Source organism: Thunnus thynnus, chromosome 5 (genome assembly GCF_963924715.1).
Source record: "Thunnus thynnus chromosome 5, fThuThy2.1, whole genome shotgun sequence".
NCBI classification, from domain to species: Eukaryota; Metazoa; Chordata; class Actinopteri; order Scombriformes; family Scombridae; genus Thunnus; species Thunnus thynnus.
Window position 1 is genome coordinate 23,138,858 of NC_089521.1, and position 15,648 is coordinate 23,154,505.

The 15,648-nt window shown below is 39.7% G+C and overlaps 2 protein-coding genes across 7 annotated transcripts in view; both read right to left on the reverse strand.

Moving 5' to 3' along the window:
- The window catches only part of cnot4a (CCR4-NOT transcription complex, subunit 4a), a 10,598-nt gene extending 2,707 nt beyond the window's left edge, over positions 1-7,891 (reverse strand). The window contains exons 1-12 of one of the 2 annotated variants that reach the window (XM_067590224.1): positions 7,646-7,891; positions 5,620-5,794; positions 5,055-5,252; positions 4,651-4,737; positions 4,269-4,370; positions 3,867-3,992; positions 3,651-3,775; positions 3,350-3,556; positions 3,181-3,238; positions 2,829-3,084; positions 1,369-1,860; positions 884-1,117 (exon numbers count right to left, since the gene is read on the reverse strand). In XM_067590224.1, coding sequence (XP_067446325.1) covers positions 884-1,117; positions 1,369-1,860; positions 2,829-3,084; positions 3,181-3,238; positions 3,350-3,556; positions 3,651-3,775; positions 3,867-3,992; positions 4,269-4,370; positions 4,651-4,737; positions 5,055-5,252; positions 5,620-5,793 — 2,059 coding nt within the window. In that variant the 5' untranslated portion in view covers position 5,794; positions 7,646-7,891. Of the gene's footprint in view, positions 1-883; positions 1,118-1,368; positions 1,861-2,828; positions 3,085-3,180; positions 3,239-3,349; positions 3,557-3,650; positions 3,776-3,866; positions 3,993-4,268; positions 4,371-4,650; positions 4,738-5,054; positions 5,253-5,619; positions 5,843-7,645 lie in introns of both variants that reach the window. The other variant, XM_067590223.1, reaches the window with a different exon arrangement.
- A 163-nt stretch (positions 7,892-8,054) lies between these two features.
- zgc:136858 (uncharacterized protein LOC678543 homolog) lies at positions 8,055-14,803 on the reverse strand. Of its 5 annotated transcripts, none has more exons than XM_067590225.1 (19): positions 14,708-14,803; positions 14,215-14,311; positions 14,000-14,110; positions 13,727-13,901; positions 13,463-13,574; positions 13,057-13,163; positions 12,732-12,858; positions 12,478-12,598; positions 12,257-12,342; positions 11,936-12,063; positions 11,778-11,837; positions 11,609-11,672; positions 11,438-11,532; positions 11,207-11,335; positions 10,508-10,622; positions 10,276-10,413; positions 9,942-10,108; positions 9,762-9,844; positions 8,057-9,613 (listed from the first exon to the last, which is right to left on the reverse strand). In XM_067590225.1, the coding sequence occupies exons 1-19, from the start codon at positions 14,727-14,729 to the stop codon at positions 9,418-9,420; spliced, it is 2,133 nt and encodes a 710-aa protein (XP_067446326.1). In that variant the 5' UTR covers positions 14,730-14,803; the 3' UTR covers positions 8,057-9,417. The 5 variants fall into 5 exon arrangements, with proteins under 5 accessions (XP_067446329.1, XP_067446326.1, XP_067446328.1 ...); XM_067590227.1 differs by having other exon boundaries at positions 8,058-9,613; positions 14,000-14,114; XM_067590228.1 differs by lacking the exon at positions 9,762-9,844 and having other exon boundaries at positions 8,055-9,613.
- Positions 14,804-15,648: the final 845 nt, after the last annotated feature.

Below are 15,648 nucleotides of genomic sequence, written 5' to 3' on the forward strand. Positions count from 1 at the left end.
CTTTAGACAGATTCTGAGTTGGGGAAAAGTTGAGAGATCACCAAAGTAATTATAACTCCTCCTGAGGGGGACATGAATGTCTGAACCATGAATCCATCGAATCGTGGAAAATGGAACATACTATTTTTGGTATTTTGTCCACAACTGGTAAACACACCACATAACAGCTTTCCAGTATCATTAAGAGTAAATAGATAAGCAGTTTGTCATGTAAACATGGCTGCAACTGACGATTATTCTCATTACAGATTTATCTGTTAATTATTTTGTTTTTAATCACTCGTTCTCTACAAATATCTGAAAGTAGTGAAAAACACACATCACAACTTCCCAGAGTCTAATGAGCTGTTATGTCTGACCAACAGTCCAAACCCCCGATTATTAATTTAGATCTGAAACAGTCAGTTGATTAGTTGATCAAAAGAAAATCAATTTACAACTACTTCAGTGATCTGTTCATTTTTAAAGTCATTTTTCAAGCAAAAATGTGAAACACTTGATGATTCCAGGTTTTTCTTTGTTTTACATTAAAATAAACTGAATATCTTTGCGTTTTGGACTATTAGTTAAGACAAAAAAGCAAACTGAAGACGTCATCTTGGGCTTTATGAAACTGTGAAGGAAATTTTTCACAATTTTCTGACCTTTTTATAAACTAAGAGATTAATTAAGAAAAAATAATGATAATGACGTTATCTGCTGCTAAAATTCAGTTTACAATTCCATAAAACAGAAGCTGGAACCATAAATTTCGCTTTTTTGCTTGATAAATGACAATAAAACAATAATCAACATTTTAGTTGGGGTTAATTTTTTTTTCATGTCAATCAATTAATTAATCAACTGATCATATTTCAGTTTAAGATGGGCTCTGACAGACTACCTGTGATGATAGCAGGGTCCATCCAACTGGCTGTGCCATCCCAGCTCAGGCTGTGTGAGATGCCTGCAGGCCCTGCCGGCCCACCGATGTGATTAACACTGTTGGAGGATGAGGAGGATGAAGAGGAAGAGGAGTTTGGGAGGCCCCCGAAGTTGATATTGATGTTGGGCAAGAGAGCTCTGAGGCCGTCCTGCCACTCTTTCACATTTAAGCCGTCTATAGAGCCACTGTTTTCTGCAGGAGAGGAGAAGGAAAGGGATCTGTCAGTGACTCAGGTCTGTTGTACAGACTAGTGGTGAGATGAAGAACTGCATCTATCAGTGTTTATGTTTCTCCTGTAAGGTCAATAAAAGCTAATCAAAACAAGCATTACAACGCTACAAGGCAGAGAGCACATATTGTGACATTCAATAAGATCATTATGTAACACATCTGATCTCTGTTTTAACATGTATTGATGCCACAGTGACCCAGGTGTCTGGTACCTGAGATGGGGATCCCTCCCAGCCCTGTGTTGTGCTGAGGGGGCAGATTCAGGTCCAGTAAATTACTGTGTGAGGCAGCACTGGCTGAGTGGTTCAAGTGTGTGAGGTTATTTCGTGTGGGGACGCCCATCCAGGGGTGTCTGGCGGCTGGCTGCTGCTGACTGGCCTGGCTGTTCTGACTGCCGGGGAAACTGAAGGAGCTGTAGACGGCTCTGTGGTGGAGCTGGGGAAGGCGTGGCAGGCCGCTAGGGAAGTGGTGAGAGGCGCTGGGGTTGGGGGGCAGCAGGCTGGGACCATGATTGCTCCCATGTGGGAGCAGCCCCGGGGACAAGGGCTGATCCTGCACCGACAGCTCCTTCTCTATCAGATCGGCCAAGGCCTTGCGAGTGACGTCGAAAGGATCGAAGCCCAGGTCGTCGTCCTGCTGTTTGCTGGACGAGCCGAAGCCAAAGGCGGCCTGCCAGTCTGTAGAGGAAGACACTGGTATCGTGTCTGTGAGGAGAGGAAAGAGAAGTTACCTCAGCTGTCTGCCATGTGAGATTAAAAAATATGAATCGACTAACAGCCAGAGGATTTCTTCGACTAGTTGATTAAACTAAACACTCAAATATTATTTCCAGTATTATTGTCATTTAAAAGATAAATACAGTCATGCAGAGGGATCTATTAAAATCTATTGCTTATTAAAGACTAATGCTTATCTGTGAACACTATTGATATGCAAGAGATATGATTATGCACACTAATTGTGCTCATTTCTGTATAAATATGTCTGATCAGCAATGTGTCCCAAGTTTGTTTCCTTATTTGTTGTTTTTTGGATAATAAAATTAGTTACATTTTAAGCAATGTACAATGACTGCAATGGCAGAAAATACAAGTGACATCACCATTATAATTAATATTAAGATGTACAACCGCCACAGTGAATAACAGATAATCCTACATAGTCAGAATAACGCAGCTACTACCTGTCTACCTGTAGTTTGAAAATTAATAGGATTTAGTGGCATCTAGTGGTGAAGTTGCAGATTGCAACCAACTGAGTACCCCTCCCCTTCCAAAGGTGTGTAGGAGAACCTACGGTGGCCGTGAAACTAATGAAAAATGTGAAAGGTCCTCTCTAGAGCCAGTGTTTGGTTTGTCCGTTCTGGGCTATTGTAGAAACATGGCGTTGCAACATGGCGGGCCCTGTGGAAGAGGACCTGCTCCCTGCATAGATATAAAGGGCTCATTCTGAGGTAACGAAACAACAATTCTTATTTTCAGCTGATTATACACTAATTAAAATGCACTTATGAATATTATGTTCCATTTCTGCCATGTCGGTTCTGCTAGATGCCACTAAATGTTACACCCTGAACCTTTAAAGAATAATTTTGAAGCAGTGCTTTGATTAAGTAGGAGCACATTTTACAAAGCAAAATAAGCATTCAGGACATAAAAAATGTTTCAGTTACCTGATGTGAAGAGGCTCTGTGGTTCAGGGGTCATGGGCCAGTCAGAGCTGCCCCGGGGAGAGCTGGGGAAGGGGGGCAGGCCAGCGGGGAGAGGGTTAGGATGTCTGAAGTTACTGTTGTCTGAAAAGAGCGACTGGGACTCAGCTGCCGCACCCTCAAAGGGCGAACGGGCCGTGAGGTCTGACACGCTGATGGGCACTACCAGGCTGGGCTTGGTTAGACCCGGGGGAGGGGAGGGGGAGTCACTGGTGGGTATCTGGAGAGACGGGAGAAAGCAACATACGTTTGCTCAGATCTGACTCATTTTCATTAAGATTTAACTGACATAACGAGACAATTGAAGTCATTTTACCTGTTGTAAAGTCTCTCCATTTACCATACTGATCGACTCTGGAGGTTTGTCACTGGGACTGCAGATAGAAAATTTAGATGTATATTAACAAAAAACTGCTTACTGAAAAATAAATAACATCATTATCTTTGAGGATATGTTTTCCCCGGATGTGTGCGGTCTGTATTACCTGTTAATATCACAGTTAGTGGAGAATGGGGACAGGGCAGTACGCTGGCCGGGACCCAGCTCTGTATCTAGCCCATCTGAAGTAATAACTTCTTGGTCTAGATAGTCTAGCAGCGGAGGGGACTTGCGGTCCTCTGAAAGCCCGTTGGCCAGTTTGTTATGCCCTGACAGCGTCGGCCACCCATCTTTACCATTGCTATTGTTGGTTCTGTTACAAAACAGGAGAAGCATCGAGCATTGAGCATTGAGCATTACACCCTGGAAGTACAAAGAGGAAGAAGAAGAAGAAATAAAAAACTTACCTCTGTGTGGAGTTGGATTTACTCTTTGACTTCTCTGTCCCACATGCTGGAGGTTGTAGAAAGCTAGGGTTAATTTTATAGAGGTCTTGGAGGAGTTTCTGCTCATACTCTTGATGTTTTCCCGCCTAAGAACAAAAGACACAAGATGAGTCAACTTTTAGCCTTTTCAAATATTATTACTACTCACAGCATGAAGTCTGATTAATTTAACTTTACCTGCATTTCCTCTTTAGTAAAGCTAGCTGCTTCATCCCCCAGCTCATGTAGATACATACAATCAGGTTTAGGACACTGCATACTTTTGAGGAAGTAACTGCAGTACTTTGTTGTGCCTAAAGAAGCCTGTAAGAAGAAAAACAGAAACAGAAGCTCTGAGAAAATGATGCAAGAAAATATGTAAATAAAATTCAAAGATTTCCTCTCTCTTCCTTTAACACTATGACCTCATGTTTCCAATTTATATTATATATTATAAGGATGTCTGTGTCTTACAAACAGACCAGAGTAAAGTTATCACATGGCTTTTATGAAAATAAAACTTCTCATAGCTACTTACAAAATCAGTACTTAAAATATTCATAAAACTACTGATCTGAGTCATTGAGGTGAACTTCTAACCTTGAGTGTTCTGCCATCAACAACCACATTGTTCACACACTGTATTGCTCTTAGAGCGTCTTCAGAGCGGATGTAAGTGACGTAAGCGCTGGCACTAGGCCCCTGAAAAACCAGAAAATTAAAGTAAACATGAAAGTCAAACAGATTTGCTGTAGTTGTTTAAAGCTGTTTATATCCATCTACAGCTGTAATGTACCATCATTTCCATTATTGATCGATGACATGTTTAATCACTTAACAATGTAGTCTATAAAGAATTAAATACAGTACTTAAAAATATAAATACTGATAAAAATAATAATAATAAGTAATTAAATAACGAACAGAGCAAGAAAATCTTAGCATCTGTTGAAACTGGAAACAGAATCTTGTTACATCTCACCTGTGAACCTGCATAAGATGTGCTATTGTTGATGACCACTTTATGGATTTTCCCAAACCTCCCAAAATACTCTGGTCGTTTTAGGACCTGTGGGCACAATGCAAAAAGAAAACACTCATCACAAAGTTTTGGGTAATCTACAAGCTCTTTCTTCCCATTTTCAACACAAGCTTTGCACTTGAGGTTTCAGTGGGATGTTGCAATGAGAGATCTTTAAAGATGCATTCAAATCGTTTCATATCAAAGTATTTATGATCTTCACTGTATCTGTGGATAAATCAAGCAGCTAATGCCTTCGGTCTGACACAGCAACTGCCTCATTCAAATTAAACTAAAATATCTGTTCTATAACGTTAATGTCAGCATTATCACAAGTCACCGAGCTTGTTAGTGGCGATACTGACCTCCGGGTCGGCGAGTCGCTGTGAGAGCCCCACCACAAACACCAGGTTTCGCTGGACCACTCTGACACTTGCCAGATGCTTGCGGTTTTCTGTCACCTTCTGCTTTTTCTCATTCTGTTTTTGCTTCTTTTCATTCTTTATCCTTTGGATCTCCTCCTGTGACAGAGGCTTGTACACAGCAGGGTCCTCTGGGTACGGCTATGCAGAGGATAAACATCAAGAATTTAGTTTTTAAACTGAGATATCAATCATTTAAAAAATATTTTACTAGTCCACATCATGTGACTTTTTCTAGAAAAGTGGGTATGTGAGGCCACTGTTGTCAAAAAGGTATTTCAACAGGCATCACTAGCAAAACTGCTGAGGCTGATGTTTGAATTGACCAGCTACTTTATAAAGGGGATTAAACTATTTATTTCCCGCCTGTATTAGCATGTGGTCTCTCAACATCATCACCTCTACTTTTCTATACACATCCCCCCTGCTGTCATGACAGAAAAAAACCCCCATCAACTTCTAGTTCTGATGAGTTTCTCTGGTATCAAGTTCATCATCTTTTCCTCACCTTTCTGCAGGCGGGGCAGAGGCCATTCTCGTCTGTGCGGATGCGATGCCAACAGAAGCGGCAGATCTGGTAGCCGCAGGTGCAGGGAAAGAAGTTGACGTCGTCAATCTCCAGCGGCTCCATGCACAAGGGGCACTCCATGGGGTCGTCCTTCATTTCAGGGCTGTGGGACATCCTATGGCGCAGCGAGGGTGAGTATTGAAGCTGGTCACAGAGCACAGGGCTACGAGAACATATAGAAGCTCAGTATGAGAGCCCCATTGTAACATGATTGAAAATAATGTCAACTGAACTTTTTTCCCCACACATGCTTAATAGCGGGATGGTATGACTGAATATATGACCACCAAGGTCACAATATCAGACTGAGCACACTGAAACACATTAAAATGACCATCTTTCATACCTCTGACCTGTGAATCAGCAGAGGAAGCACTGAACTTGCCAGTTTATCAAGCATATCTGGCGAAAACTAACAATGTCTAATACAACTACCTTCATGTGATGTGTGAAATTGTTTTAGAGAGTTGTTGATTCAACTTAATGGTCATTTTGGAAGCTGCAGTTTGTGCTGCTGGTGATATTGTGTTACGTTGTACCGGCAGGAGTTGCTAATATTATGTCCAACCCATTTGTATCAATAAGGGTGTGCTGCATATTGGATACATCTCTCAGTCTAATATAATTTGGAGCTGACTCAATTAGTTGAATGACTAATTAACCAGCGACTATTCTGATAACTGAGGCATCCTGTGAGTTGTTTTTAATGCAAAAGAGCCAAACATTTACTAGCTCTGACTTTCTTAAAAGTGAATATTTGCTGGTTTTCTATGTCCTCTAGGATAGTAAATTGTAGTAGTAAATTGATAGTAAATTGTTCAATTGTATATTATTCAATTTCAGACTGCTGTATTGACAACAAAAGTCATTTCAAGATGTTACCTTGGGCTCTGGGAAATCGTGATGGGTCACAAACTACATCCTACAGAAACGACTACAGGGTTAAATCAACACGTCTCAAAAACAGCTTCAAGAAAAACTCAACATTACAATCTCCATGAAGCTTTTGATCCATTACAGGGCTTTGAATTAGACTGTACTGGTTATTAGCAATACGTGTTGCATAAAAAGACAACTTAACACCTTAGAAAACAAGCCAAAAACAGAAGTAAACGTGATGAAAATGATAATGCAGATGTTGTGGCATCTTTCTAAGGGCTTGACAGCACTTGACACAGCGTCATGATGGCAGCAAACACTACAAACTGCGTTTATATACACACACGAAACGCCTGTTGTTTGCAGTTATATTCCAGTCTGACAACACTGCTGCCAGGAGGCGAGCTCAATGACAAGTCCAGGTTGATAAAAAGCCGAAAGTGCGAAAGGTGCATTAAACGATAACAGAATTTCAAACACTTGGCTGCAATTTTGCTCATAATTTAACGCGCACACGAGTATCACAGGTTTATCTTTAAGAGTCGTGTAGGAAGCCTGAATACCTAGTTAGCCAGGTTGGTAACCTCAGCTGCTCCGGTCTTCTGGATCCTACATTATGACAGATGTTATTTGACCAACGTTAGGCTAAGCTAACAGTAGCCGCCAATTGGCTAAAAGAAGCCGGTGTAACGTTAGAAAAGAAGCGAGTATCCAGGAGCAACTGTGTCATAAAAAGCAAAAAACAAAACACTCGTAGCTGAATATTAATATAACATAGACGTTAAGCGCTTGTGTGACAAAACGTTACGTTTTTTCCTCCTACATATTTACTGACAGCTTGCTTTTTGATGCTACATGCTACATTACCATCAACATGTACGTAGCTTACGACGCGGCCTACACAAGCTAACGCAAGTTGTTGGCACTAAAAAACCAACTGACACTGCTCTCACGACATTAAGATGGTCGAGACAGTGAGCTAATAAACTCGAGAATACTCTACTGCCCGTCTATAAAGCCGTAATAAACACAAATGTCCTTTATTTGTTGCGGGGGACTGGAAGCTAGCTCGGCTTACGTTACTTACCCTGTCCGTATTTAGCTTAGATTCCTCTCCAAGGGAGTCACACCAAATTGGGCGGGGACTGCGAGCCAATGTGTCTGAAATGTCCAAATTTCTACAAACGGCCACTTAAGATAACCGTAGATGTGTTGTTCTGTTGTAAATAAAAGGCTATTAAGGTGTTTTTGCCCCTCTGTTTTTCTTGGTATTGTGGAGACAATTTACGCTCAAACCACCATCTTAGCTAGCATTAAAGTAGGGAGGAGGGAGCGGGGCAAGTATTCAGTGCCACTGAGTCTGCGCAAAAGGACAGGTGCTTTCTGGGAGATGAAGTTTTCGGTGATTCTACGCAAGGCAAGGCAAGTTCATTTGTATAGCACATTTTAATAGCAAGGTAATTCAAAGTGCTTCATATAAAACATAAAAGGCATCAAGATAAAATGTATAAACAACATAAGGCGATATAAAAAGACATTTTAAATACAATTAAAAAGAGTTAATTAGAAAATAAAAATAAGCTAAAATAGAACAAGACATAAAATACGAGAGGAAAAATTACAGTGCAGTGTAAGATATTAATAAAAGGCAGCAGCAAACATCATAGTCTTCAGCCTTGATTTAAAAGAACTGAGAGTTGCAGCAGACCTGCAGTTTTCCGGGAGTTTGTTCCAGATTATGTGGTGCATAAAAACTGAAAGCTGCTTCTCCATGTTCAGTTTTGACTCTGAGGACAGTGGCTCTCAATGCACTTATCTTTAGAAATATACACAAGGAATGACTATATACAGGTGTAACTGTTTCTGTGGACTGTAAACGGGACACAGATAGTACAGAGAAGTGAAGCAAGTGTAGGAGTGATGAGATAAATATTAAATGGTAAAAAAAAGACATATTACTTTATATACATATAGAACGGTACAGTATATACAGCCTGTTCAAATATACCATAATGAGTGAAATGTATTGCACATTTTGTTTTTTAAACTTGATTCCGAACAAGGGAACCATTTATTCAAATTTGTAAAATATGGACTTTAAAATAAAATTACAAAAAAATAAGCAGGTACATACACTCAGGAGCTTTATTCAAGTATATATTTTGAGGTATTTTTGCTTAATACTTCTACTCCAGTGTATTTCAGGGGGAAATATTGTACTTTTTACTCCATTACATTTATTAAAAGCAATTAAGTTATTAATTATTTCACAGATTATGATTTTACATACAAAACATACTCATCATATTAAAAATGTGAAACGTTATGACACATTGTTACAGTACCCAACAGTATAACAAATGGTTAAAATTAACTCCACTTTAGCACCTACAACATTAAAATGCTGCTTACACATTAAGGCATCAATAATCAAATATTGATAATATAACATTCTGAAAAGGGCCACGCTGAATGATGAGCACCTTTGCCTTTGATACACACTTAAAGTACATTTTTGATAATACCTCTGTACTTTTATTAAGTACATTCTATTATAAGAAATTTAAAAAAGTACATTGTTATAATATTTCATGATTTATTTACAGAAATGTATAATGTAAAAGTGATTATCAATTTTTGCATGATTATAGAACAGTTGTGTAATATATAAAATTTTTTAAAAAGTTTGATATCTTCTTTCATTCATTTTCTCAGTCATATGATGTAAACAGGTTTCACAAAAAAAAAATCTTTAAAAAAAAAAAAGAATACTGCAAAAATATATTAAACAAACCCATCCATAATAGACCAAATCTTCACAGATTTCTCTAATAATGTTTCACAGCTAAAAAAATATTTTTAATCAATCCACATGAAGCTTGGTTTGGGCCAGTTCTGAGTCTGGACGTTATTGGGATCCACAGAGTCTGAGGTAAGCACAGGGGCGATGGGGTGCGGAGATGCCAGGGACATCCGTGCAGCCAGGAGCCCCATCTGGACACAGGTGTCTGTCTTTTGCCCCTGGAGGATCCCCGCCATCAGGGCACCTGCAAGACTGCAGACAGAGCGAGGATGAGTGTCTTGTGTTTTTTAAGAATGTCAGAGAGAGAGAGAGAAAATAGAGGTCATGGAAAGTAGATCAAACTAAAGCAGAAGTTTGAAAAAGAAGGAAGGGAGAAGTAGGTCGTGTAAGTTTTTAACACCTATCTCCTGCTCCTGAGACATTCATTGTCTCTTCTGCGGTCACAGTCAGCGCTGGGTAGTGAAGAGCACAAAGCTTCCTCTTCTGCAAACACGGATGCAATGAACATCATATTCACTGTTACTGTCATAGCAATCGTCATCATCATCACCATTCCAGTATGAATATAGGCAGCCCTTACGTTCTTCTGCTTTCTTGGCTGCAGGTTGACTGAGCCTGTATCATGTTCTCCGCACAGCAACACTCCATGAGCCCCCAGGGTCACCACCAGACAGTGGAGATGCTCCAGAAGGGGGCGTGAGAGAGCCACAGCAACACTCAGCACCTCGTCGAGGGAACTCGGAAGCACTGTCAGTCCCATAAGACAAAACCACATCCTTAGCTTAGTATCACACTATTTGCATTTTTCATGAGAAACATACATACTGAGAAACTGAAACAAGTGGGTGTGTTTGTTCGGGGAACATAAATCAGTACCATTAAATACTTTCTAACTTCTCTCAGTAGACTTTCACCTTCAGGTGTTTGGATGCCCAGTGTTTTGTTCATGGTGCACAACTCTGCCAGGTTTGGGGATGAGTAGGACAGCGACTTCCAGGCGTCTGACAGGAAAGGCTTACAGGCTTTTTCTGAATCCGTTGGCTCATACCAAACTGTGACACACATTGATGTTGTAAAATCAAAATCTATGGAAGCTGCGCTTCATGATCATTCATTGTCATTTAGTGACCATCTACTCATGCTTACCATTAATGTTGTGCTTTTTGGCAACAGAACAAACATAGTCTATGGTGGAGACGGGGATGTTTCCATCAAGACACACAAGAGTGGCTGATGACAGCTGCTTCTCAAACTGTGACACCTATAAGAAGATATTCAAAGATACAGAAATAGTAAGTTAGTAACTAAATAAAATCGCACCTTTCAAAACCAGAGTTAAGGTGCGTCACATGTGCAAATATAATACAATCATATCATGAAAAACAAGAATTTTAGGATAATGGTGAAACAAAGTAGAAATGAAAACAAATTATGAAAAACATAAAACATGCAGGTGGGTTTTTAAACCCTTTTTAAAATGTGGCGCAGACTCAGCTGATCTGATGCTGAAGGGAAGTTTGCTCCTCAGTGTTGGAGCTAAAACACGTATGATTGACAAGTATGATCCCTCTTTGTCTACAGCTTGGACCCAGGAACTTTTAACATTTAGTTGCCAGACTTAACGGGCTTGGTACAGAATAAGTTGTTAAAAGTTGAGAAATATGTAGCGGAGCCAAACTATGGAGGGCTTTAAAAGAAATCAACATAATCATTGAAATTCAGCCAAGACTGGAGAGATACTGTATGTTAGTGAATGTAGAGATAAATAGTGAATATAGTTTTCAATATGATATTGAAACATAAACCTTGGGCTAGCCTGGCTAAAAATGAATACCTTCAACCTACATAGTGCTCTGTGATTTGCTGATGAACGTCCATATCACCCAATCCAAGACTCAGTTCTCCACTTTCGGTGATGACAGCGCAGTAAGTAGCTGTGCTTTGATCTTGTAGCCTCGCCACACCACTTGTGTTCTTACAGAAATAAGAAAAAAAAGTAAATAACATTTACATATTTAAGTAAATACAATTTGAATCATGTTTGGTGATAGAAAACTATTGTTAATATCCACATACCATATGTTTACAGTAGTTTAACACTGCATCACTGTGTGAATCAGCTCCAGTGGCAGAGATGAACAGAGGTTTATAGCCTAGACGACTCAGAGAGTCTTGAAGGAAAATACATGAACAGATTTAACCTGCTGATGAAAACATGTGTACATACATAATCAGATAAAAACCCACCAGCAATGTTCCGTCCTACACCGCCAAATGACTGACAGACACTTCCTGGGTTGGTCTGTCCAAACTGAAAGAGACAACAAGAGTTCTCAGAAGTCATTATAGTCTACATAATATGATTGAATGGAATCTCCAGTATTGAAGATTAATGAATGCTGTAAATTAAACTTACAAGAAGTGTTTGTGTTTTTCCTTTGGCAATAAAATCCACATTTATTCCCCCTATGACGACCTGCAACAGAGGAGCATCATAAGTTCTGTATTGTGGCTATATTTGACTTAACCTTCTCCACAACTGGAAAGAGATTCTTTCTATGTGTTTATACTCACAACATCTGACTCTGATTTTTTTCCATGATGATCAGATGTGCTTCTTAATTTTCTTTTATTCATCTCCTTTGACAGCGCACAGGCTATCTGACTGCCGACTTTAGCATTGTTATGAATGAGAGCAATGTCTAGGAACAAACAGGTCAAGGACAGTGTAGTTATAATGTACAGAAGGTCAGAGGTCATCAACAGGGGACGGTGTTGTGACATTTTCAGCCCACTTCATCAGTCTTTAATTGCTTTGTGTTTATTTTTTTCTGAGAATTTGATACAATCATGTTTTCTGTGTAACTTATCAGAAATACAGATTTAGAAGGATACTGGCCTGAAGGGACTTTCCTTCAGTTAACACATTTACTTTTTGAAGAATGAAAGGCGTCACATCTCTTCCTGTGATGCCTTTAGCACTGGGTAAATTAAAAGAAAACAGACAGCAATGACTTTTCCATGAGAGATAGCAATTGATTTCATTCCCTTAGTCATGACCACAAGTTAGTATCACAATGTCAGAAAATGGGTGTTGCCACAAAGACTTTCTTCACCTCGCCTCTGTCACTGCAGTCTGTATTGCTTGCTCTATCTGCTGGCCTGCTGCTGCATGCTCCTCCGGGATGGGCACAGCTAACAGGACACCACTTTGGAGACCAAGCGACAGAGTGCTGGCTGAACCACACAAAAACAACAGATATAAACACAGCATGCAGAAAAGTCTGTGTTGAATGTGCTGGGTTTTTTTTTTTTAAATTAAGTGTTCAAGGAAACATTCGATGTGCAGGATGTGAAAATGCCGATTTACAGATAAGTTTTGCAGCCTCTTCAGGGTTGCAGACTTGATATGGGGAAGTGAATCCGCTTTGAGGAGAGAAGAAGGCTGGGAAATTCTTTGACGTTCCATAAGTGGCGACACAAACACCCTGCGTCTCCTGACAAAAATTAAATAGTAGAGGAAATAACCAGTGGTCTAGGAATGTTAATTTAAGTCACACATAACAAGCTGGTGTAATAAATTAAAGATGGCGTAAATATATTTCTCTTTCTGAAGTACACATTCAAACGTGAATTGCAGTATGACATCTCCTGCTGTACAGTGATTTTCTGAGAAACAATCTCAGTATTCTTACAAGGAACTCCAAGGTGCGACCGATGTCGAGAATAGACTTGACCCCAGCAGAGACCACAGCAATGGGAGTCCTGCCCAGCTCTGTCAGATCTGCGCTGATATCCAGACCTGGAGGGATAATCATTCACTGAAATAATGTGTGAACATGACACTAACTTACTCTTCTTAACATGCTATCCTGACAGTTTTGGTGTTCCTACGCTTCCTCAGAGTGAACAGTCTGTCACCAGCTCATTCAGCCTTTAAATGGCCTCCTTTGGATCACATGTGTGACTCAGGTGGGCTCCATCTCTGCTTATGGGTTTGGTCAGTTTGTCTGTTATTGAGGCATGTTAAGAAGAGGAATTTGGTATCAGTCTGCCTAAAAGTCAGTTGAGTATTTTCCTACAGGGTGTTGGTTATCTTACTGTTCTCTCCGTCTCTGTGCACTCCTCCGATGCCCCCTGTGACAAACACAGAGATGCCAGCTCTGTGTGCTGCTATCATAGTGGCTGACACAGTCGTTCCCCCAGATAACCCCTGAGAAAATAACATACAGGACAGCATACAATACCCCATAAATGACAGATTCATGTAATAAGATGAGACCGTGCCACTGGATGAGCCCTCATGTATGTTAGACAAATATTGATTTAAAGGTCATATTTAACATGAATGTGTTGCTGTCTTACTTTGCTAATGACATAAGGCAGATCACGACGGGACACCTTCATGGAGCTCTTGCAGCGGGCGAGATGGTCAAGCTCCTCTGAGGACAGACCGACGTGGATTTTGCCATCAATCACTCCAACCGTGGCGGGAGTGGCTTCTTCAGCCCGCACAATGGCCTCCACTTCCTTTGCTGTGCTGCGTTAATACATTAATGGGGCTCATTGTCAGTGATTAAAATAAATATTAAATGCTGGCATCAGAGTTTGTTGACACTTGAGGGTCATTCACAGTACCTCAGGTTGTGTGGATAAGGCATGCCATGAGTGATAATAGTGCTCTCGAGCGCAACCACCGGTCTGTTTTCTGCCAACGCCTGTGATACAGATGGATGAACTCTGAAGAGGCTGTCTGAGAGAAGAGGTCATGGTGAACAGCCATAAATCATCATCATTATTATCATAACGAACTGTAAGTACACTGTACTTTTAAACTGTTATTTTCCACTCACCATTTTTGCACAATTTGCTCTGAAATGTTGAAATTCCTCTTCTTAAGATAAGTGCAGAGGCCTTCTTCATCATTCTCACCTGCTTTTGAGGGAAAGCCTGAAAACACAAAGCAGTGTCAGCTGATGTTTGCTCAATTGACCCACCAAAGGTTAAGGTCTCCCCTCGAGTGTTCCTCCTACTCAGGCAGTAATTCCACTACTTTTGGCAGTAACTAGTAATGTAACTAATTGCTTTTTCAAATTATATAACGCAATTACAATTACTGAAATTTAAATGTCCTGGATTCAAAATGTTACTTAAGTAAAAGTACAGAAGTATTATCAGCAAAATGTATTTAAAGTATCAAAAGTAAAAGTGCTCATTATGCAGACTGGCTTCTTTTTAAAGTGTTATATTATTACAGTATATTGTTTGTCTTTATCACTAACAAATACATATAAGAGCATTTTAATGTTCATCAATGTGGAACCAATTTTAGATACTTTCACTTACATGAAATGGTTAGTGTTAGCATTGCTATGCTACACTTTTGACCCACTTATCCACTCCGTGAAGAATACAGATTTGGATGGTGTACCCAAGCCTGCTTATTTGAATTCTCATTCTAGCTAAAAGCAAAGAAAAGTGCACTGCATTGTTTTCTCTGGGAGAGACGAGAGTAAGTGTTGTGAAGTCAGCTTGGCCAGATAGTTACGTCAATCATCTTTCTCTTAAATATGATTGGGCGTATATTTATTGCGTAATAAATTCCCTATCTTAGCCCCGCCTAACTGCAACCCAGTAACAAGGGAAGGGAGAGAAACTTTTTAAAGAATTACATAGGCTATGTTCTCATACTTTTTAGGTGTTTACTATATGCACATTAGACCCCAAATTACATGATTAATAGCCAATCATGGATTTGCCTTTCCAGGGGCTTTAATAGTAACAGCACTGAATCATATTATACAAGTATATGGTTTTTATAATAATAATAATACACTTGGTTTATATATCACCTTCCACACAAAGTAATAAAGAAAAGAGCAGAACATTTAAATAACAGAATGTTAAAATATAAAATATTTTGTGAAAAATCTTAATCTGTAAAGCAACTAAAGCTGGAAAATAAACCTCTGGAGTGGAAGTATACAGTAGCATCAAATGGAAAATTGTACTTAAGTACTGTACTTGAGTAAATGTACTTAGTTACTTTCCACCACTGCTCACACATAACACAAACACATCATCACCTGAGCTTACCATGTTTGTAAAGTCCACGTCATTGTAGCCAACTCGTGGTAAAACATAACCCTTATCTCTGGAGTTATAATATATTATATATAATACCTGTTATTGAACTGCCGCTGCTATTCCTGGTTTGAGTTGTGGATCTGCCGTAAAACCTGGAGCGGAACTTTGAGTTGTCTTTCTTTTTACGTTTGTGAAAGTGG

Bases quoted from the DNA above. Each gene is read 5' to 3' on its own strand.
- zgc:136858 (XM_067590225.1), bottom strand. From the start codon at position 14,729: ATGCTAACACTAACCATTTCAT. The intron at 11,336-11,437 runs GTATGTGGATAT...TATTTCTGTAAG, and splicing joins TAAACTACTGTAAACATATG to AACACAAGTGGTGTGGCGAG. The intron at 9,614-9,761 runs GTGTTAAAAACT...CTCTGTCTGCAG, and splicing joins GTCTCAGGAGCAGGAGATAG to TCTTGCAGGTGCCCTGATGG.